We start from the raw sequence: 20,723 nt of genomic DNA on the forward strand, positions 1-20,723 counted from the left end.
GGAAAGGAAAGGATGGAAGGAAAGGAAGGAAAGGAAGGAAGGAAGGAAGGAAGGAAAGGAAGGAAGGAAGGAAGGAAGGAAGGAAGGAAGGAAGGAAGGAAGGAAGGAAGGAAGGAAGGAAGGAAGGAAGGAAGGAAGGAAGGAAGGAAGGAAGGAAGGAAGGAAGGAAGGAAGGAAGGAAGGAAGGAAGGAAGGAAGGAAGGAAGGAAGGAAGGAAGGAAGGAAGGAAGGAAGGAAGGAAGGAAGGAAGGAAGGAAGGAAGGAAGGAAGGAAGGAAGGAAGGAAGGAAGGAAGGAAGGAAGGAAGGAAGGAAGGAAGGAAGGAAGGAAGGAAGGAAGGAAGGAAGAAGGAAGGAAGAAGAAGGAAGAGAAGGAAGAAGAAGAAGAAGAAGAAGAAAGAAAGAAAAGAAGAAAGAAGAAAGAAAGGAAGAAAGAAAGAAAGAAAGAAAGAAAGAAAGAAAGAAAGAAAGAAAGAAAGAAAGAAAGAGAACAAGCATGCTCCTCAGAAATGTGAGTCCATAGACAAAATACTTGGAGGTTAATTCTTTTTAAGGGGAAAAATAATAAAAATAAATATATATATATACAATTAAAAATAATGTGGTTGCATTTGAGCAGCCTGTACCAGAGAATATTTTGAAGATTAGATTGATTGGTGCCTTTTAATGTCCTAACAGGGAGGAACTTACTTAAGTCCTAACTTAAGGAAAAGAACCTGGAGGAAAATGACAGCAGAAGCTGAAGTCATTTCTTCAGTGCACAGGATATGTCTTCATCCATATGTTTCTCGTTATGCTTGATTCATGACTGCAAGGCAGTTTTTTTTCCATGAAGACATGATGCACATATCATCACACCAAGATGGCACTGTCTAGGGAAGAGATGGAAAAAGAGCTGACTAATGTTACCCCTATGTGTGATACAAGATAACTCGAGAACTTGGATATTTACACTATTGTTGCTGTAACTATATATTTTAGAATATTTTTTTGCCCTTTTTTTTTTTTTTTTTAATTTGTTTGCAAGTGTTTGTTGATGGTTTAGGAAAGTGTAGCACAGCAACAAGTATTAAGTGAACCAAAGGCATCCTAAGTATTCAAGTGGTAAGGGGGGTTTTCCTCCGTTTATGGAAATATACTGCAATTCTCCTCATTTATCACGAGGTGGCCCCTTGTTTTTCTGAAATGAGGAATAGTTTACACACGAGGAAGTGATGTATCCCTGTGCTGCAATCGTTCCAGGAAATAGTTAGGTTATAGTTCCCAGCAAGGTTTATTTTTCCGTCTTTGTCTTGTGTACTGAGCTGTAGCTAGTACAGAAAATATTAGACACTAAGCTGCAGGCTTCCATTTATATTGTATCACTGAACTCTCCTTTTTATTATTATTTTTTTTTCTTTTAAGAATTTGGATTGTCAAGAATTCACGATGATGAGCCTTTTTTTTCCTCTTTTATTTGTCCCTGTTCTGTGTATGAACAGCTTCTCAGGAGTGCAGGGAAGAAAATGGAAAGGTGAAGGTACTACTCAAAACCTGGAAAGTATTATCATTGGAAGATGCTATGATTATATTAGAATTCTGAACCCTGCTGTTGGGTAAGTTTTGTTTGGTTTTGGATTAGTTTTTTTAATATTCTGTACAAAATGATTGTTAATCAGAAGCCTGATGTTATGCTTCTAGCCATGAAAGTGATTCTTTTGAAACCAAACGTGCTTGTAGCTGTCTGGAAACAACAAAATAACTTTGATGGATGTCATACTTTAAGTAGTGTAATTAAGGCAAGATTTTTAATCCTACAATCCTTTCACATTTTTTTGCCCCCTCCCTCCCCCCTTACTTTCTGTAAGAAGAGCAACACACAGAAATGACAGGGATGGTGGTTTGGAAGTACCAAATCTGACAGCACTCCTGGGAAAGACCAACTTTGCCTTGCATGCCTGTATATCAGGTTATGTAAGAAGGGGAAACACCTCCCTTTATAGGTATCCCGTGGTACTGAAGGACCCTGTTTAGCTCACCCACCTGAAAAATCAAGTAGTAATCAACTTCTCAAATAGGATTATCTGTGAGCTTTCATTGGCTGTGTTAATTACACAGAACTGGAGGTAAACCACATACTTCGCTAAAATGAGCACTTGTCTGTCTTATTTGCATTGTAAGGGCTTTAGTAAAAAGGAAGAATATAAGAACAGTCTCTTGGAGTTATGCCCTTTTTTCTGCTGCTAAAAAGTTGTCCTAACAGTGTGAAGAGGTATTTGCAGAGGAGCCCTGGCTGTGTTCCTGTAACATTGAATTGTTGTCTTAAAAATGGGGTTAGATGATATTGCAAATACCACCTCATTTCTCTAACCTCCCATTTTCAGTTCCTGTTGCAAAAGAGGAAGATAAAGGACTTAAAGCAGGTTTTTTGCTTTTAAAAAAGGCAAAACAATATATTTCTGCACATTAACACTCTTAACTTATCAGAAGTGTTTTCTTTCAAGTTTCTTATGAAGGCGAAAGAAGGCAAAAGATCATCCTAGTGCAAATAACAGTGCATGAATTTCAGTGGAATAGTTCAAGCTTGGAAAATTTATAAACATGTCACAATGGAAGGTGGAAAAGAAACTTTAAGTGTAGATTCCTGCATTCCTACAATATTATGTATCATATATCATCTTAGTTAACAGTCATGTAGGTAATATGGTCTTACAGGAGGCTCTAGATAGGTAGAGCTCCTGCAGGACTTAACAGATGCTATTTCATTTATATCTGAAGCAGGACATGAATAATAATAATACAGAATATGCTAAAATGAGGAACATAAAGGATAGTTGCTGTAGAAATTTTAGCCATATCATTAACTGATTTGGACTTAGAGATGTAAGTGCAATATTCTGGAAAACATTTCTGTATGTCTCATGTTTACAATGGTTTTGTGACCTAATGAATTCTGGTTGTATTTTCACAACATGATTTTAAAATTGAGAAGTTTGAACATGTCCATCAAAGTATTCTTGCTCAGGATAGCATGAAGCCAGGCAGGACATCAGGACTACTTTCCTGAATTTAGACCAAAAATTACATTATTAAAAGAAGAGCTACATAACTGATTTCATATACTGTGGGGATTTTTCTCTTTCCCTTAGGTCTATAAGCAAATAACGTAATCCAAACAAAATGGAAATTTCATATTGCACAGGTGCAAAACAGATATTCTAATTATTTGTAACCCTTTCCATTCATTTTCTTTTTCTTAGTTACACCCTGGCTAGCTTTTATAGAGACGTGACCACCTGGATAGATTTTGCTTCTGAATTTATGTGCAAATTTTCTAAAAATACTTTTCTAACTTAAAGGAAGCTAGCAAAACGTCTTTACTCTGCAACATTGTTAAAACATAAAGATGTTTATAGGAACATAAGAAAAACTTTGCCACATGTTAAAACCGAATATGCAAAATGCCAGTCCAAAGAGGCATTTTACAAAATGCTGTGGTCATGTAAAAGTGAGGAATGTGAATTAAGATCATATTTGACATTTCCTTCCTAGCAGGAGTACACTAAATAACACAAATGTTCCTGCAGTGCTTTTCCTCCATATTTGTTTATTTGTAGTATATCATGGAAGCTTTGAAAACAATTTTTTTAACTAAATAGTGTGAAATTAATCTGACTTATTAGTGTCTACTAAGATTAGAAGAAATAGTCCTGCACTGCAGTCCTTCCCCACCCTCTAGTTTCAAGAAGTGTTTTTGCCAGCTAAGATGTTTTGAGTATCAGAGCAGAATAATCCTTTTGATTTACAAGCTGTTGAAATCTGGATGAGAAGTCATGCAAAAAAAAAAAAAAAAAAAAAACCCAAAACAATATGTGAATTAACTAGAAAATTACTGATGGATTCAACTGTCAAGAAAGATGTTAAAATTTCAGTTGATCATAACTCACAATTACTAACATAATTGTAGCACATTTTGCTCTTTAGCAAAATGAGACCTAAAGTATATACAATTGTCAGAAGCCAAATTATAACAGCTTGAAATCAGAAATAGGGTCAAAATCCATTTATTAAGTTAATCTGTTTAAACCTTGAAACTACTGATCAAGGATCATATTGCACCACTGAAAATTTTCAGGTCAAGATCCATATCTGCTTATACTATATAGGAAATTTTTATATAGCCGTTGGAAGCCTAACCAGAGATGTCTGTAAGAAAATCTGTGGTCTTTTTCCTGCAAAGCTCATGACAAGGGCTCCTTTAAAGTGTCTGTGACATTCAGTGGCACAAAGCAGCTCCTTAAAGAACCTGTACCAGTAGAAACCATGGTGTCTATGGATGATACTAAATGAGCAAGACACTGTCATGGCAAAGTTTGGTTTACTTTTCAGGACTGCTGTTGTTCAAGCTAGAGCTTTTCAATGACAGCTATTCACAGAACGTAATTATTCTGTTGTGTGGAGTGTTCCTGGCATAGACATTGTAACAGCGTTATGTGGGGAAGGCTCTGTGGAAAAGTGATAAAAGTAGAAATTCCCTTCTTAATTACTCCAGACAGGCTCAGAACTGTGACAGGTGAGATCCTGAAAGTCCAAAGAGATAGGACACTTCCATCTGTAGCTGGCCTGTCTTGTCCCTCCATGGAGGTTATCATCTCCAAGACAGAGCTGGCAGAAGGGAAATGTGGGAGTGCACAGCCTAGCATCTTATTTCAGCACTTGAAGTGTTGAATGGTAACAATATTCTTGTAGTTCTTGTAGCTACTGCTGAGTGACAGTGTGTGCCCCACACAATCCCTGGTCACATTCTAGCAAGATAAAACTGCACAGTCCCAGGGCCTAGAAGCAGAAGGCATTTCTTTGTCACAATCATTATTCTACCATCAAAACTTTTTAGCAACTCATCCTGCATTTGAATCTGACATTTTAAGAGTAATATTATGTTTCAGCAGTGTTGGATATTTAGCTATGATTTAATTGAAATGGATTTTTGAATCTGGAGATTTTCAAAGCTATCTTTTTCTTCAATATTTCTACAGTGCTGGATAGTAAATTCACTGTGTATACCTTACCTACTAAGATTTTTGTTGAATCATGTGTTTCTAATTCCACACTGTAAATGCTAATATTTTCCTTGCAACTTCTTCCTTATCTGCTGCAGTTATGACTCAGAAGACAAGATCTCTATGCTCTTCCTGAGCTACAAGTTTTTTACCAACCTGACTTCAGTTTTCTGCCTTAACCTTAGGGAGTTTAATCGGGGTATTTGAAGGAGTTGATAACAAGTATCTTTCTTGCTCAGTTTTGAAAAAACAATTTTGCTATTTTTTTGTTTCAATGATTACAGTGAGAAGAATTGTTCACAGATATGGGAAGCATTTAAAAATGCATTTATTAGCAAGGATCCTTGCAACATTCTACCTAAGGATTATGAATTATTTATCAACCTCACATTGCACACAATTCCACCTAACAAGGTAATAATTTTTTGTGTTAATTGCCATGTGACATACAACAGATTTTACGTGGCACAGTTCAAAACTGATGAGTCATTCTGTAGCTGACTTGTGAGTCATTATTTTTGACCAGTTAGTAGTTTATAAACTAGACTTTGTAGTTTATAAACCAGACTCACGCTTGATAACATGTTTCAGTGTGTTTGGCTCCGCTGATTTTATGCAGTAACTTCTCAGCAATGTCTCTCTTCTCATACTACAGAGATCTCCCATTTTTCCTGCTGTGCTGGGAGCTCCACCATAGTCCCTGAACTTCCACGTCTACTTTTTCCCTAAGTTAGGTGCTCTGGCTGCAAATGCTGTGCCTGCTGTCATCTTTTGCTTTTACTCCTCACAGTTAAGTCTCATGACAGTGACACGTTAAACATTGACACTCTGAACAAGCAAAAGCAGAAATGAGAGGGGACGTTGTTCTATGCCAGAAAACACTAGAGGTTTGACATGCTGGCAATTGCAAAGAACTGTGAACGTGCAAAGGACGTGTTGTGCTTTAACACAGTTTTTCCCTCTTGCACAATTATTCCTCATTCCTAAGTTATACAAGCTAAACCAACAAATACTACTGTCAACGTAGCTTAATTCATGAGGAGTTCCACAAACACAGAAATAACATCTTGACATATGATTTTTTTTCACACTGTAAGCCAACATAGCAACATGAAAGATTTCTGGTAACATATATCTGGCTTATAAATAACTTCCTTTTTTCTCCTTCCCCTAAATCTGTCTGCTGAGGCAGGCATAGCTAGGCCTAACTATATATAAAATAGGACTATATCCCTTCTCATCAAACTGGTAATATTACTCAAGTCACTTCTGATCAGAATTTATGTCTCTGGAAAATAAAAAAAAAATAAAAAAATCTTTGTTTCTTTAAAGAGATAGCTAACATTTCTGGTAGCTTGACTTTGAAAGAAATAAAAAACCATGTTTTGAACTGTTTTCAATACCCCATAATCTCATTGTGTACACATCTGGGTGTTGGTATATTTCTTCTCTATGTTTTTTTTTTCCTAGTCCATTTTCTGGGAAAATAATCAGCTACTAGTCAATAGCTTTGCTGACAGAGGACGTCGCTACATGTCTGTGAGTGATACTCTGTTTGGCTTCGTTGCAGATTTTCTGAACTGGTGTGGGCAGGCAGACAGCCCTGGTAAGACAATGAGTGCTATGTTAAACATTTATCTGTAAAAACATAATGAAGACCAACTGTTGTGTTCTGGAGAAACTAGATTTGCTCTTAGCCCATGAAAAATCAGGGGTAGCTTCACTGTCTCAGTCTCTCTTGTATCGTGTGGATATTTAACCCTGCAGTCAGGGGAGCACACAGTGAAATCTAAATGGTCCTGCAGGAGGGATAAACCTCTTTCTCAGTCATCTGTGCCTGGAGCTCCCTGCATCCCAGGAACACAGTTCAAACCATTTCAGCCAAATTACTGAATCCTCAGAATGTCACAGTTCATGTAAGCTACAAAGGATGGAAAATAATTGAAAAAATACAACAGCTTTCAGTGCTACGTCAAATGATCTTGTGGGTTCAGTGAGTAATGCACAAATATATTTAGTTGCTAACTAAAGTCACCTTTTATAGTCATTATCATCTCTTTAATAGCACAAATCACATGCCTTCCTACAGGACTGGACTATGAATCCTGCCCTACCACGATGGAATGTGAAAATAATCCGGTGGAATCGTTCTGGAGGATGGCCTCAATCACTGTAAATATTGTATTAGTGCTGACTTCATACATCTGCGAGTGTATCCGGGGTGGTTCAGGAAAACATTGCTAGTTTAAAACAGATTTAAACCTGTAACTCTACTGGATTATTCCCCCTCATACAAATACACTGGTTTAGACTGGCTGCAGCGTTTTAGCAAGAAGAACCTAACATTCACCTTAGCTAGATAATGTGTTAAAATTCTGTTAGCTTTGTTAATATAAAGCATATAAAAAACCACAGTAAGCACAGTGACTGTCTACTTATTACAGGTCCTAAGTGACATTTGACAGCCTTGCTGAAAACCCTTTACTCACAGATCAAACTCAACAGAGAATTCCAAAATGCGTTCTTCTTATGCTGAAGAAACTACTTATAAATGTGAGAAAATAGCTTGAGAAGAACCATTGAATTAAACCATGGCCTGTTTGATTTCTGTCCTTTTTACTGCAGTGACCTGCTAGGGTGCTAGTCTAGTATTATTTTGCAGTCCTGATATTCTTCATGGTAAGATTCTTTCCTCAGTCACTGTTGTTTGCAATAAAATACCAAGTTATATGACAAATCTGTGAGATCTGAAAAGCATTGTTATCTATTGCAGTATGCACAGCGCAGCTCTGGGGTGATACAGGTCTTGCTGAATGGTTCTGCAGATGGAGGAGCTTATCCACAGCCAGGGTAAGAGAACTGACTGATTTCTGTGTAGAGGCCGATGACAACAAAAAAGGAAAGTCACCCAATCGTTTGGGGCTTCTGCTGCACCAAGTATGGGAAGTGTAGCTGAAAGGACCTGTTGCATCAAAGTCTGCTGAGTTGTAGGGACAACTGTTAATTGTCCCTAGCTGGAGGAATAGTATGTAGTGAATGGAAACAATCCTTTCAACATGTGCATTTTACAAACTGCTGTGGCAAGCACAGTGAATGCTCTGAGAGCTGCCTTGGAGTCAGCCAATATGCTGTGGCAAAACGTGTATGTCTTCAAAAAGGTGAGTGTTAACAAAATTTCTCTTTAGGGACATGTCCAAGTAGAGGATATTATTTCAAGGCCATGTAGCTTTTGTCGGTCCTAGGAACAAAGTTGGTAAGCTCTAAAGGGAAATTATTTCTCCATGACCAAGAGTGGACATAGTTTGAAGTCTATTATGGTTTCAGGAAGAAAAAAAAAGATCTGTTGACTTAAGGACAGGTGTATTTTTCCTGATTCAGAGGTGTACCACCATGCAGAAGCTCATCTAAGCTTACATTCAAAATTTATTGTAAAAGAACCTTTAGAACCCTTTAGAACTTTTACTGTGTCTATAGTGACTGCTTACCTGTGGTAAAAAATGTATCCTTCACTACCTCAGCAACTGTCCTCTCCAAGGCAGATCAAAAAATTACGTATTTTAAAAACCCATAGAAGGGATCCTCCTCCTCTGTATTCACTGTGGACTAAAAATGACCATTGAAAAGACAATTTTATCTCTGGATAGGAGAGAAACAAGAACCATCTTTTTCAAAACACCTCCTAACAACTTACCTCTGTCCCCCAAAACATCCATCTCTGTACACAGCTTCCATCTAGTCACAGACTTACACAGTCTCCTTGGGTTGGTCAAGTGGTCAGCTGGTGTCAAATCTTCTGCAGATGGTAACACCTGGCAGCAGGCCAATACCCAGAATCTATTATAGATTACTTATTTTAGAAATAGATTCCTTATTTCTGTTAATTTACGGATTCCTTATTTCAAAAACATCTCACACACACGCGTTAATTCCACCAGTTCCCTGCATTGCCAGTCTGGTGGTATTTTAACCAGTGAAATCACCACTGGAACTCAGCCTGCCAAGGAGAAAATAAAGCAAGTTACTCCATCTGTTTTCTTTGCTGTGTATCTTCTGGTCCATTATGAGTGAATTTGTTTAAGAGCTCATGTTTGAAAAAAGCTGGAAGTTGAATAATTAATAGCAGAAGGTAATCTGAAGCATCTGTCTGTCTTCCTAACCATCTCTCCAGTCTATTTTCAAGTATTTCAAAGCTCCTGTCTAAGTCTATTCATTTTTAAAATTTGTACACTTAGATCATCATTAAGTCGCCTGATATCATTTCAGTTAGGATTTATTTCTCATTTCATGGCAAAATAACTGTTCATTGACACAGCATGAATTTAGTTGGCAGATTTCTTTAATAGTAGCCAGTTCAAAAACTAGTTTTACTGAAGTCAGTTGTACATTGTTCCTCCATGGTTTCTGACACTTCTGGTTAAAAATTTCTCCAAATTCGGGAGCAAGCTTCTTTTTTTTTTTTTTTTTTTTTTTTTTTTTTTTTTTTTTTTTTTTTTTTTTTTTTTTTTTCCCCTGGAAATAGCATATGCATGGCTGAGTAAATGAGTTTGAATCTTTCTTTTTTGTTGTATTGGCTTGGATGCCTTGGACAGAAAGCCAAACCTGATGTTGCTGCTACTAGTCTGTGGTCAGGCACCACCATACCAGACTTGACCAGAGAAAGCAACTCTTGCTATCTGTCCTCCTGTTCCACTTCTCCAGAGGTCAGAACCAACAGGCACTGGCAAGCAGCACAAGTCCTCTGCTTCCATAGCAGAGCCCCGGTAGTTTGCCTGAAGGCACCGGGAGCACAGACCCACATTGTCACTGCTGGTCCCATCCAGGAAGTGGCAACTAACAGTCCCTTCTTCTCTGTGGAGGTCTCAGGACATTTAAAAGGGCTAAAAGACACTCTAGTGCCGATATAGACATTTAAGAAGGCACATGAGAGGCAAATAGCAAATCAGAGGAGACATCTAGGCCCAGACTCGGACCAGGCATTCAGTGAGGACACAGCCCTTACCAGCTTTCTGACTAAAAAAAAAAACATAAAAGATTGGAAATATTATGCTACATCTTGCTAAAAGGGTTAGAAATCTGTGACTTTGAAATGCCAGCATCTCACCAAAAAAATCAATCCAGAGACATTAAAATCAACATTTGGATTTCATATCTTCTTAGATTAGATATTATAAGGAAGTATCAAATGCTTTTTGTTTTGTTTTTGCATTTTTAAAAGTTCATTCTGGTTAACTTTTAGGTGGATTCATTAATGCAGAGGAGTAAAAGACTATATAAATTTCATATTTTTAAAGTTTGTTGTTTTTTGGTTTTTTTTCTTGAATCAGTTTTTTTGCGGATTATGAAATACCTAATCTCCAGAAAGACAAAATCTCACAAATTGTCATTTGGGTTGTGGATGACATTGAAGGACCAGATATGTAAGTTACGTCTAAAAAAAATTAATTATCTTTCCTTACTGTTTGTAAGATAAAGACCTTATCCTTCTCTTTGATTATATTTGCATACTATTTAAAGCAAAATATTTTAGATGCTTTCATGAACACAGAAGATACAACCTGCCATTCCCAGAGAGTATAGAAATACCAGAATTAGAGAAAATAAAAATAAATTCTAATATTAAATCTGGAGCCAACTCTTGGTTAGATATGTATGTGGATCTCAGATCCTGAATGAAGATAGAGCATGAACAATTTTATTGAGAGTCAATCTGAATTTCAGATTAAGTGCTAATGGTGATATTTCTTTCACCTTGCCATATGCATTCTTTTCATTTTCACCTATCTTAACTCATTGAAAATTTGTAGAAGCAGGCAAATACCAAGAGGAGACTGTTTTCCTCTCAATAGTTAATCCAGTAATAAAATGTAGGTTTTAAAAGTGTCTAATTTTGCTGGTAATTTAATTAAAGCAAACAAAGAAATAAATAATAAAAAATATATAACAAAACTGATCAGTCCAAACAGAATAGTCTGTTGTGCATTTTACCACAATGCTGTGGATTCTACATAGCATAGTTCAGATTGGCATTTCTCAGCCTGTCTCATTAAATCAAAGAATCAAAGAATCTCTGGGAGAGAAAAAAATACCGCTCATCTTTGCAAAATTGCTCTTTTTACAAAGAAAAGGTAAGACAAGCACTGAATGTTAATTTCTGTTTCAGTGATTGGATGCATGGGAGTAATTGTATATTTTTATTAATTGATTTCTACAATTACTTTGTTGGTCTCCATATGATTTCTTTAGTCATGGGTGTTTACTGACCAGCAGATAAATAGCACTGGCCTTAATACTTTATATTGGTGCTAGTTTAGGGGTCTCAGTAGGTTCTGAAAACTTTCTTGTACTAATTGGAGTACAAATTTTAAAAATCAGTGCTAGAAACAGGAGCTGTGTTTAGGATTGTTTCTGGGTTTTTTTTCTCCCTGTGTTTTTCTATTATTTAATATTTAAGACAGAGAGCAAGCTTCTAACAACATAATTCTCATTTTTTATAATGAACTTATTCTGTAAAGACGCCTCAATTTTATCACTACCTAAATAGTTGCCAAAGAATATTACAAACACAACACTTACTATTTTACAAAATTATTTAGGTCTTCTTCTGTCTAGTCAAATATTAAATGTGGGATTATTGATGAATAAAATGTGAAAATGCTACACTGGCTGAAACTAATCTTCCAGAGTCTGTAAAATAGGGATAAATTTTGAAACAACAATAATGGAAGCAAATGAAACATAAATAGCAATGAACACCATCCTTCTGGATATGTTATGGCATACAGAAGAGGCAAAATAATGGGGATTTACTTCACTAATTCTATCAAGTTCAGTGAAAAGAAATTATGTAACAAAAGATTTGCAATAATATTGAAATCCTTCCTCACAGAGATTCCTGTGGAACTAATAGTGTAAAGACATTAGAAACCAGGCTGAAAACTCTTGGCTATGATGTCACTTGCACTGACAATTACAAGTAAGTGAAAACTTTTTATTAATATGCTGTATTTGCAGAAACACCTTATCTATTTTGATTCTTACTGTTCGACACTGAAGTGCCATTAGTGTTGTGGCTTCAGGAGGGACTGATATGCTGGAGGGATGATGTCACCTTTTTCAGACTTGGCATTTTTTGGTTGTGAATTGAGCAAAACAGTATGTCTTATTGCATGACTGAGGGGAACATAGTACTTACTCAATGTCAGACACAGTAGATGGTCCCATGTATTTGGATTGAAAATCTAAACAACAGTTAAAAACACTATTGCATGTCTGCAGAATTACCAGTTATTCACAATAGGTTTAACAGCTCTAGCTGTTCCCCTAGGTTGTAAGATAAAGGGAAGATTTAAACATGGTAGTACAGTGAATTTGATTCATTTTTTCTTGTTTTTTTTTTTTTTTTTTCTCAGTTGTCTGCCTGAAAGGTGCTAAATAAAATGGTATTTTCACAGGTCTGTAATGTTCTTACTCTGCCTGGATAATCCTGATGATTCTAAGTGTTCCCTTGCATCGTAAGTAAAAGAAGCTCAACCTATCCTCAGTGTAATTACAACAGAATAAACTATGCAGAAGTCAACAGTTCAACAGATCCCACCTCTACCACCTGTTATATATTCCCCGTATGCAATACACAGTGGTCTTGAATTTGTTACTCTGCTGTGGATTGAGTTAGCAGTTTTTATTCACAAATTGTGCACAGCTGTCTGTGAGCACCTGCTGTTCAAAATTAGGCATTAATGGGTTCTCATTGATCACACAGTGACACTGTAAATCACTGATGATGTGAAGTTTGTACATATCACTGTTCTGATATAAAATCTATTAAAAATTTGAAGTTGCTTACATTAATTTCTTGAATAATCAAAGTATTGATCAAATGGCAACAGATCTAAAGGACATTTCTTCACCTACTGGAATTTTCAGTTCTAAATTTTGAGGACGTTTTCTTTTAATCTTCCATTTTCTGTGAAACTTAATCTCTATATTTTAATATATTTACCTTGGGCCAGTGAGTTATCTACAAGGAATACAGATTACATCCAATACATAACAACTTAATTAGCAAGCATTGCTCCCAAACTCCCTACTAATCCATATTTGTTTATATTATGTAAGGAACATTAAATTAATTTATTATGTATTTCAGTGCATTTACAGTAAAGATTACTCTAAAAAGTTTTTATTTACTGTAAGAACTACAGTAAAGGTTACTATAAAAAGTTTTCAATTCTGACTTGTAATGCATTAAGTGGGGAAATACTACAACGACTGTTTCTTAATCTATATGCTGTTGTGTAGTTTGGTATATATAACATACTTGAACATCTGAATGAGAACTTCCTCACTGTTTGGAATGTGAATATATAGATACATAAACACTGTTTTGTAGTTACATTCCTTTTATGGCTAATCCATGCTTTAGTTCTTACTGTCCTTTCTTCCCTATTCGAGCACATGCAAATTTTTGTTTGTTAATACCTGTGAGATATTGCCATGATAACTTCTGCTATGAAAAGTCCTGACTTGCTGTCCCTGATTATTGCAGCAGAGAGGTGCAACTCCAGCTTGCCTGCCTCTGGGAGGGGCTGTAGTGCTTCATACAGTACAGAAAAGGAGGTGGATATCACCTTCTGTAACGTATGTACATGTTTTGGTACACACTTGCAGAGAAAGGGGGTGTTCACTGTTCTTGCTGGTCACTGAAAACTTTTACTCATCTTGCAATGCAACATGTATTCTCACATATGAATTATATCCTCGCACCAGCATACGAATGTCGTGAGAATTGTGGGTTTATGGATATCACTGATGGCTCCAGACTTCTTCTAGGCAGTAGATCACAGAACAGACTTCCCGTTAGGGCTTTGATTGGATACAAAATACACTTGCACAGTGGATTAAAATAAGGTTTTCTTTTTCTGCCACTGAATGATAAGGCTTTTGTTCACATTTCAAATGAAAATACAGTTACCCCCTTCAAATGAATAGCTGTGAACTTAATAATAATATTAAAAAACCAGAAGAAAAAGCACTTCACAGGACTTTGAAAAATACAATGTTGTATTGAGCTCTTAACGGAAGATTTTTCTCCTCTCCCAGGTTTTAAATAATTTTCCTCAAAGTTTTGTGATGTGGGTATGTTATTCAGCTGAGGAAACCTGTATGAGAAGGGTTTTGGAAACCCTTAACGTGTTTTTCCTTTCAGCTAAGGGATGAGCATGCAGTTCTGCAGTATTGCCGCATGGCGATGCAGTGTGTAAGCAGGGGAGCAGCCGCCCCCCCCCTTTCCATCCATGTCGGTACTCAGAATAACATAATCCCTGGTGTATTTGAAACACCAGTCTCACACTCTCCCGGGGTAACTCCTGAGCAACTCAGCTGTTCTCATCCTCCCTAAGAAAAGTTTCCTTGCTTGTTTCCTTCATGAGCACTGTATTCCATCCATAAAGTGCATGGCACTGGAATAAGTTTGATTCCTTTCATATATCTCTGAAATCACAATAGAACTTCCCAATCTGAATGCAAAACTATCATTGCCTCTCCCTGAAATATAAGTTACTTAAATAATTCAAGCCAATGAATACTTACATTCTTCCCAAAATCACCTAATTCTCTGCAGTAAATAACACTACCTCCATTGAAACTAGCTGCCTTTCCAGAAACAGCCTTAAGCAGATGCATATTAATAATTTGATGATTATCTTCTTAGGTACGTTTTCTGTGTGGATGGATCCTTGTTCTGTGATGGTCCATTAACTGATGTGGGGGAAGTTTGGTAGTAGGGGTGTCACTAACTGGAGTGGGAATCTGTTAGGAAAAGTTTCCTTTGCAGAGTAGGTGCTCTCCGTGTTCATTCTTCCATATGGAACAGGCATGCAAGGTCTCATGCATTCCCTTTCACGAGGGATGTTTGCTATTGCAAGGCTGATAGCTGCCCCCTCAGCCTCCAGAGAATAATGTCCTGAGCCCAAAAACATTAGAGTTGGACAAGTGACTTTTTATGTCACCACAACTCCTGTTACATTGGCATAGCAATGGAGAGAGCTGGGTCAGGGTAGCAGAAGTATAGCCTAGAACGTGCTGTAATGTGCTTGGTGCTTCTTGTATGGTGGTGGTGCCCCTTAACTCGTCTCCAGACTTGAACTATGTTCCTGCTGAGTCAAATTTGGACTTCAGCTTGCTGAGGTGACACTCTGGTGGCAAGAAAAAACATGTGAGTAAAAAAAACACCCACTAGATGGCAGAGGTGGCTTACAAATGTAAGCAGGAAGGCAGATGCAAGCTGTTAGTGTTGGTGTGTAAAACTTGCATTATTGCAATGTCAGGGGGACACAGAAGTGGATCTAGATACTACTGCACCAAGTGCTATGAAAGTACAATCCTCCTCCTCTGCTGTCTAGAAGAGAACTGTAAAATCACAAGCATAAGGCCAGAGACAGCAAATGGATGTGGAGAGACAAGGCTCTTGGGTAAAGTAGAAAGAAGAGTTCCCAGGGTTTTGCAAAGGTATTCTGTTTATAGTATCATGACAGCCAAAGGGAATCTGTTGGCAGGCTTATATAAAGGCCACAAACTTCACCCTTGGCAACAAACCTCTGATATTTAAAAGAATCCTAAGTCAGCTCTGTGCTGTGAACATCCTGTTTGTTTTCTCTTCTTCAGATCTGCACCAGCAGCACAAAGAGGACCTATATCTTCAGACAGAGGAGGCAGCTGGAACAAGCTCATGTTTGTTTCTTTTGCAGGCTTTTTGTTCAGATTTGCTTTAGTGTACTAAGTTAATCAACTGAATCCGTATCCTCTATTTGCCTGTCTATAAATTTGGCTTCAGCTAATTTCTAACAGCAGTTTCACCCTATTCTTTGGACTGGAAAACCTGCATATTAAAACCTTGCATACTAGGTACTGGCTTCTTTTAGTATCAAAAATTATCCCACTGCAGCTAGAAAGCCTCACCCTTAATTTTCTTTTCTTTTTCTAGAAGAAGTTTGTTGCTATTTCCTCTTATCTTTATTCTCCAGACTTAAACTGAGAATAATACTTCCTGGCCACATATTTTAGAAAGAAAAATGATACTATGCCTGTCATACATCAGCCACAGAGATTACTTGTTTGTAAAACCATCCTAGCATCTGACTTTGGAAACTAAGTGACTGATTATCACGTTTTGGGAAGGCTAAACATCAAGTAGGAGAGATCTTAGATTGCTCACTTGATACAAGATGCAATAGGTAAGACAGTGGAAAAGTAAACTCATCTTCATAAGTGGTCCAGTACTATTTTACCACATTAATATCAACTGCTTCATCATCCACACAGCTGTTCCTCCGCTGGCTGTTTCCTGGCCACCAGATAGCAAATAATCAGAAATACCAGGTCTAGAAAGTTCCACAGTTTTTTCACCCCTATGTGATTTATGGTGTATCAAATTCAGATAAGAATCTGCCAAGTCAGACATTGGCCTGCTTGCAGTGAACTCGGGTAGCAGGGTTCAAAACACACTGAGGAGAGAGCAGATGCCAGCCTGAAGTTTCTTGGGCTACTTCTGCAAATTCCAGTGCTGCAACTAGATGCTCCTCTAAACCACCAAGACATCCAGCTACCAGGATGTTGTATAAATCTTCAGAAAAAAGTAGTCATTCTACTAGAAAATATATTTATGTAGATATTTTCTGCACATTTTGTGTTAGCTTCTGTATTGTGTGTTTGTATTTACTGGTTGCCTGGAAACTTGGAAATGATGTGCTTGTTATCTCAGTGAATCTTATTTAAGGGTCCATAATAGATTTATATCCTTTCAATCCCTGATGAAACTGTATCGTGTTTTATGTTTGAAAGATAAAATACTTAAAATGTGTTGTAGTTTCTTATTTGTCTTGCTTCTCTGCCTGTAATAAACTTTAATTTGGTTTTAATGCAAATCTCTTTACATTGCATGAGTGTTTGGGTTTGCCTAGGTCACAGGTTGGTTTAGGCTCCAGCTTGAAGGATTTTCGTATCTGTTTCAGACACAAAATACTGAAAGTACAAAAGTACTGAAATCAGAAGTTACAGACCTTTGAAAATCTGGGCTGTATTATGCCTCATCCTTGTTCTGTGCTGTAACTTTAGTCCTTTGATTAGTTCCTTGAACATCCTCTTCATTTTTTATTGAGTTGTTTTGTTGTTTTTTTTTTTTTTTTCATATATTATCTTTTACAGCAGCTGCCAGAGTAGTAAGAAAGGTATCTGTGACACAGATCTGTATCTGAGTCTCATCTCAGACAGCTAATGCCAAGCAATTTTGATCAATCTTCTATTTGCCCACAGCAGATCATATCATGACACATTTTGGGCCACAGGCTGTAGAGATAGTGTGTGTGAGGCTCCCAGGTGTCCAAGCCATCATCAGAGCTGGTGTGTCCTACATCACCTGTGTGTGAGATCCAGAGAACAGCTTCATACCATTAACCAGCCATGTGCTTCTTAGACAACTTCCATCCACGAGCCAAGCATTCCAGCTGCCAACTTTTGCTTTCCAAATTATGAAAGCTTTCCAGCCTCTGCATGTAATTGACTCCAGCAGCACAGTCAGTGCTGGCAGTTACATATGGTACCAAACACTCTGTAGAAAGTGCTAAATAATTCAGTTTTGGGAAAAAAAAAAAATACAAAGTAGAATAGCTACCATTTAAACAACAATGCATAATCTTATGTCAAAAAACTTATTTCATGATTTCTAATGTTCCTTCCTCTTTTTCCATTGCTTCAACTCAGTAGCAAAGACAGCAATTTCTTTTCTAATACCTGTTCAATAAAGTGTCTCAAACTTGCTTAAAACAGTTAGGAAGATCTGTAAAGAGTTTTAGCTAACCAACTAATATAGCTAGGGGGAAAAAAAAAAAAAAATGTAACAAGGCTAAGTTCTAGATGCGTAGGTTTCCTGAGATTTTTAGAAGCAGCAAACTTCAAGCTGAGTGTGAATCATTTGTTCTGAGTTTAACATAATGGTTTTAGTTTGTGCAAAAGAACAGTGGGACTGGCGCCTCAGAAACTGAGGGGCAGAAGCGTCAGCAAAGCAAGAAACAATAAGGTCATTTGTTACTCCCAGAGGGAGGGAGAGATGTGAACATGTCTTTTTTTATTTCTACATCCATAAGGATGTGAATAGTACTATTTACAGATATATGTTACAGTTAAGTGGTGACAATCAGTCAGGTGAGCCTGTGCTATGTCTTGAACACTCAGGAAATGCTCTGATTAGCAATGTCTCATGTAAGAGCTGTGCCAAATGTGGAGAAATTGTACTGTCCAAAAGCTCATTCAAGCCTGGGGAAGTTCACAAATATAGATTCAAAGGGTTTCAACCATTCCTTTGGTACTAGCAGTACTACAAAAAACAGCTGTCTCCAGATGTGAATTTGAGAGAGAAAATGTTTCTGATTAAAACAGCATGTCTATCACTTAATTTTGAGCCCTGTTGATGCCCAAATCCCGTGTAAATCTATTAATATCCAACTTATGGCAAATAAAAACACTGTGTACAGGAGCATTACAAGGTATTCTGCATTTCTGCAGGCTGACCTGTGGAAGCTACTGAGATAAGGCAGTATTTCCTGCTGTGCCCATTTTGTAGACCGCCTAAGAACTGTTATCTCACATTCTTCATTCCTATATAGAGGTTAATAAAATCTCCCCTCCTACTAACCTAATTTCTTTTTTTTTTTTCTTTTTTCTTTTTTCTTTTCTGCATGCATTCTAGTCATTGTATCTGACAGAAGCTGGACTCTAATTCAGAGTAGTTCCTTTTTCCAGCATGTATGTGCATGCACACATATGCATCTGCTCACACCTGCTCTGTCTATTTTTAAATGCAAACTCTTGAGTGCTCTGGAGTAAAAAGTTGTGAGAATAAAGCGAGGACAACTTGATCACCTCTCTGCCCTTTTTATACTGCCGGTGTTTATTTTTGTCATATTAGTCTTGATGTGATATTCAGCTGACATGTTTTCAATCAGCAATCTTAAATGTAGTGAAATGTGACATGAAACCTCAAGAATTTGAATAATACTTTTTGTTCTAGGAAAGCTAACTCTTTTGATAGTGTTATTCTCAACTGAATTACCTAGAAGTAATTCTGATGTATTTTGCTTCAACAATAGTGTGAAGTGGAAGAAGAGTGCTTTTAGCAGAGCAACAAGTTTGGTTTAAAATAGCTCAGTATGGGGCACAGTATCTTAATTTAGCCAAATGTCAGGGTGGCTCAAACACTTCACAAGTTGGGGTTTTTTTTTTATTTTCTGGTTTTTCCTAATTCCAGCTTCTGCGCAGTCTAAATTTACATGCAATTTTATGTAAGAAGCAAAGAATATAATCTGTCAAAATTTGTTTATAATCTGCAGGCATCTGATTTCCTAGCTTCCTGAGAATTATGAAGGCAAGCTCAGGGATCCTCATTCCCTTGCGGCAGCAGCACAGTTCCAGTGCAGGCTGGCAGGGAGACTGGTGCAGGAAATTGGAGCCTGGGAGTGTGGCACGTATGTCCCCTCACACCGTGCCAGAGTGGCCGTGCTGCCAGGCAGCTCCCCTCCTCCTGCCTTCTCCCTTTCTCTGCAGCCACAGCCAAGGTGAACCTTATCTCCCTTCACATGAGTTACTTCGTATTTTTAGCAAAATATGTGAGCAGAAAAGGATGCTGTTGGAAATTCTGTAAGAGGAAAACAAAGGTGGAAATGAGAGTACACGTTTCCTTCCAGCAGCGGGCAGTGCTGTGAAGTAAGTGGTCTCTCACTTGTGACCATTTGACTAGGAGTACCAGTGGGCTGTGGAAGCAGTAAGTGTGGGAAATTCCGTAAGTGTAGACAGCGATGATCCTCCAGAATTCCTCCAGTATGTCTGGAGTATCTTATGCCCTTTGTTACAATACTTAACAAAGAAATATTTTTAACCCAGTAACTGCGTTTGTCTGAGCACCTCTCAGTCATTAGACTTGATATGGTCTGGCATCAGGCATGAATGCTTTGATAAATAATTAACAGAGAATCTAAGCATTGTAGGCAGAAACCAGAATTATAAATCAAGTCTGTGGTAAATTCTGGATTACCAAACTGCAGGAAGATGGGGTTTTTTCCCTATTTGCAGCAGGTAAAGTCTAGAGTGCCAAAGAAATGACCAGCACTTTATCTGCTACACTGTGTCAAGGTACAGATGTGGAAAAGCTCCTAGGTCACTTTGTGCCATTTTGAAGAGCAGCGAGCAAAGAATCAAATTAAGAAATAAGTATCTCAGGGAAATTTCAATCTTCTGATACCAAATTCCAACTGTAGGACATGCTGGCCTGTGTTGAGCTTCATTTTTACTTATCCCTTTGCTTTGATGAAAGGTACCAGAAAATCCAGAGCTGGTATTTCCACAACTCAGAATGTATGCTCCGGGCTTTCACCCAGAACTTTCTGTCACCACTGCACATTAGCATGGGGTTATATGACATACATCACTTGACATGTACCACTTGCAAAGTAGTTAAGGACAGTAATCATAATGAATGGTCTTGTAAAATGCAGCGTCAAATCACAGACAAATATTTCTACATGTATACAAAAGCATATTTTACATAATTGTTAACTAGAGAGGATCTTTGTCAAGTTTCTTGGTTTTTTGACCTTTGACCTATCACATTAAGCCTTTCCAAGTGGCATACCTACCCT

The 20,723-nt window shown here is 37.5% G+C and overlaps 1 protein-coding gene across 2 annotated transcripts; it reads left to right on the top strand.

Annotated features, from left to right (window-relative positions):
• The first annotated feature begins 1,221 nt into the window (after nucleotides 1-1,221).
• On the top strand, nucleotides 1,222-16,955 carry LOC120753271 (ADP-ribosyl cyclase/cyclic ADP-ribose hydrolase 2-like). Of its 2 annotated transcripts, XM_040065346.2 has the most exons (9): nucleotides 1,222-1,593; nucleotides 5,322-5,451; nucleotides 6,508-6,643; nucleotides 7,127-7,209; nucleotides 7,811-7,887; nucleotides 10,362-10,454; nucleotides 11,924-12,010; nucleotides 12,489-12,548; nucleotides 15,700-16,955. In XM_040065346.2, exons 1-9 carry the CDS (start codon nucleotides 1,427-1,429, stop codon nucleotides 15,812-15,814), a joined length of 948 nt encoding a protein of 315 aa, XP_039921280.1. In that variant the 5' UTR covers nucleotides 1,222-1,426; the 3' UTR covers nucleotides 15,815-16,955. The 2 variants fall into 2 exon arrangements, with proteins under 2 accessions (XP_039921280.1, XP_039921282.1); XM_040065348.1 differs by lacking the exon at nucleotides 10,362-10,454 and having other exon boundaries at nucleotides 1,240-1,593.
• Nucleotides 16,956-20,723: the final 3,768 nt, after the last annotated feature.

Source organism: Hirundo rustica, chromosome 5 (genome assembly GCF_015227805.2).
Source record: "Hirundo rustica isolate bHirRus1 chromosome 5, bHirRus1.pri.v3, whole genome shotgun sequence".
NCBI lineage: Eukaryota > Metazoa > Chordata > Aves > Passeriformes > Hirundinidae > Hirundo > Hirundo rustica.

Bases quoted from the DNA above. Each gene is read 5' to 3' on its own strand.
- LOC120753271 (XM_040065346.2), top strand. From the start codon at position 1,427: ATGATGAGCCTTTTTTTTCCTCTTTTATTTGTCCCTGTTCTGTGTATG. The intron at 7,888-10,361 runs GTAAGAGAACTG...TTCTTGAATCAG, and splicing joins GGAGCTTATCCACAGCCAGG to TTTTTTTGCGGATTATGAAA. The intron at 12,549-15,699 runs GTAAGTAAAAGA...TCTCTTCTTCAG, and splicing joins TCTAAGTGTTCCCTTGCATC to ATCTGCACCAGCAGCACAAA.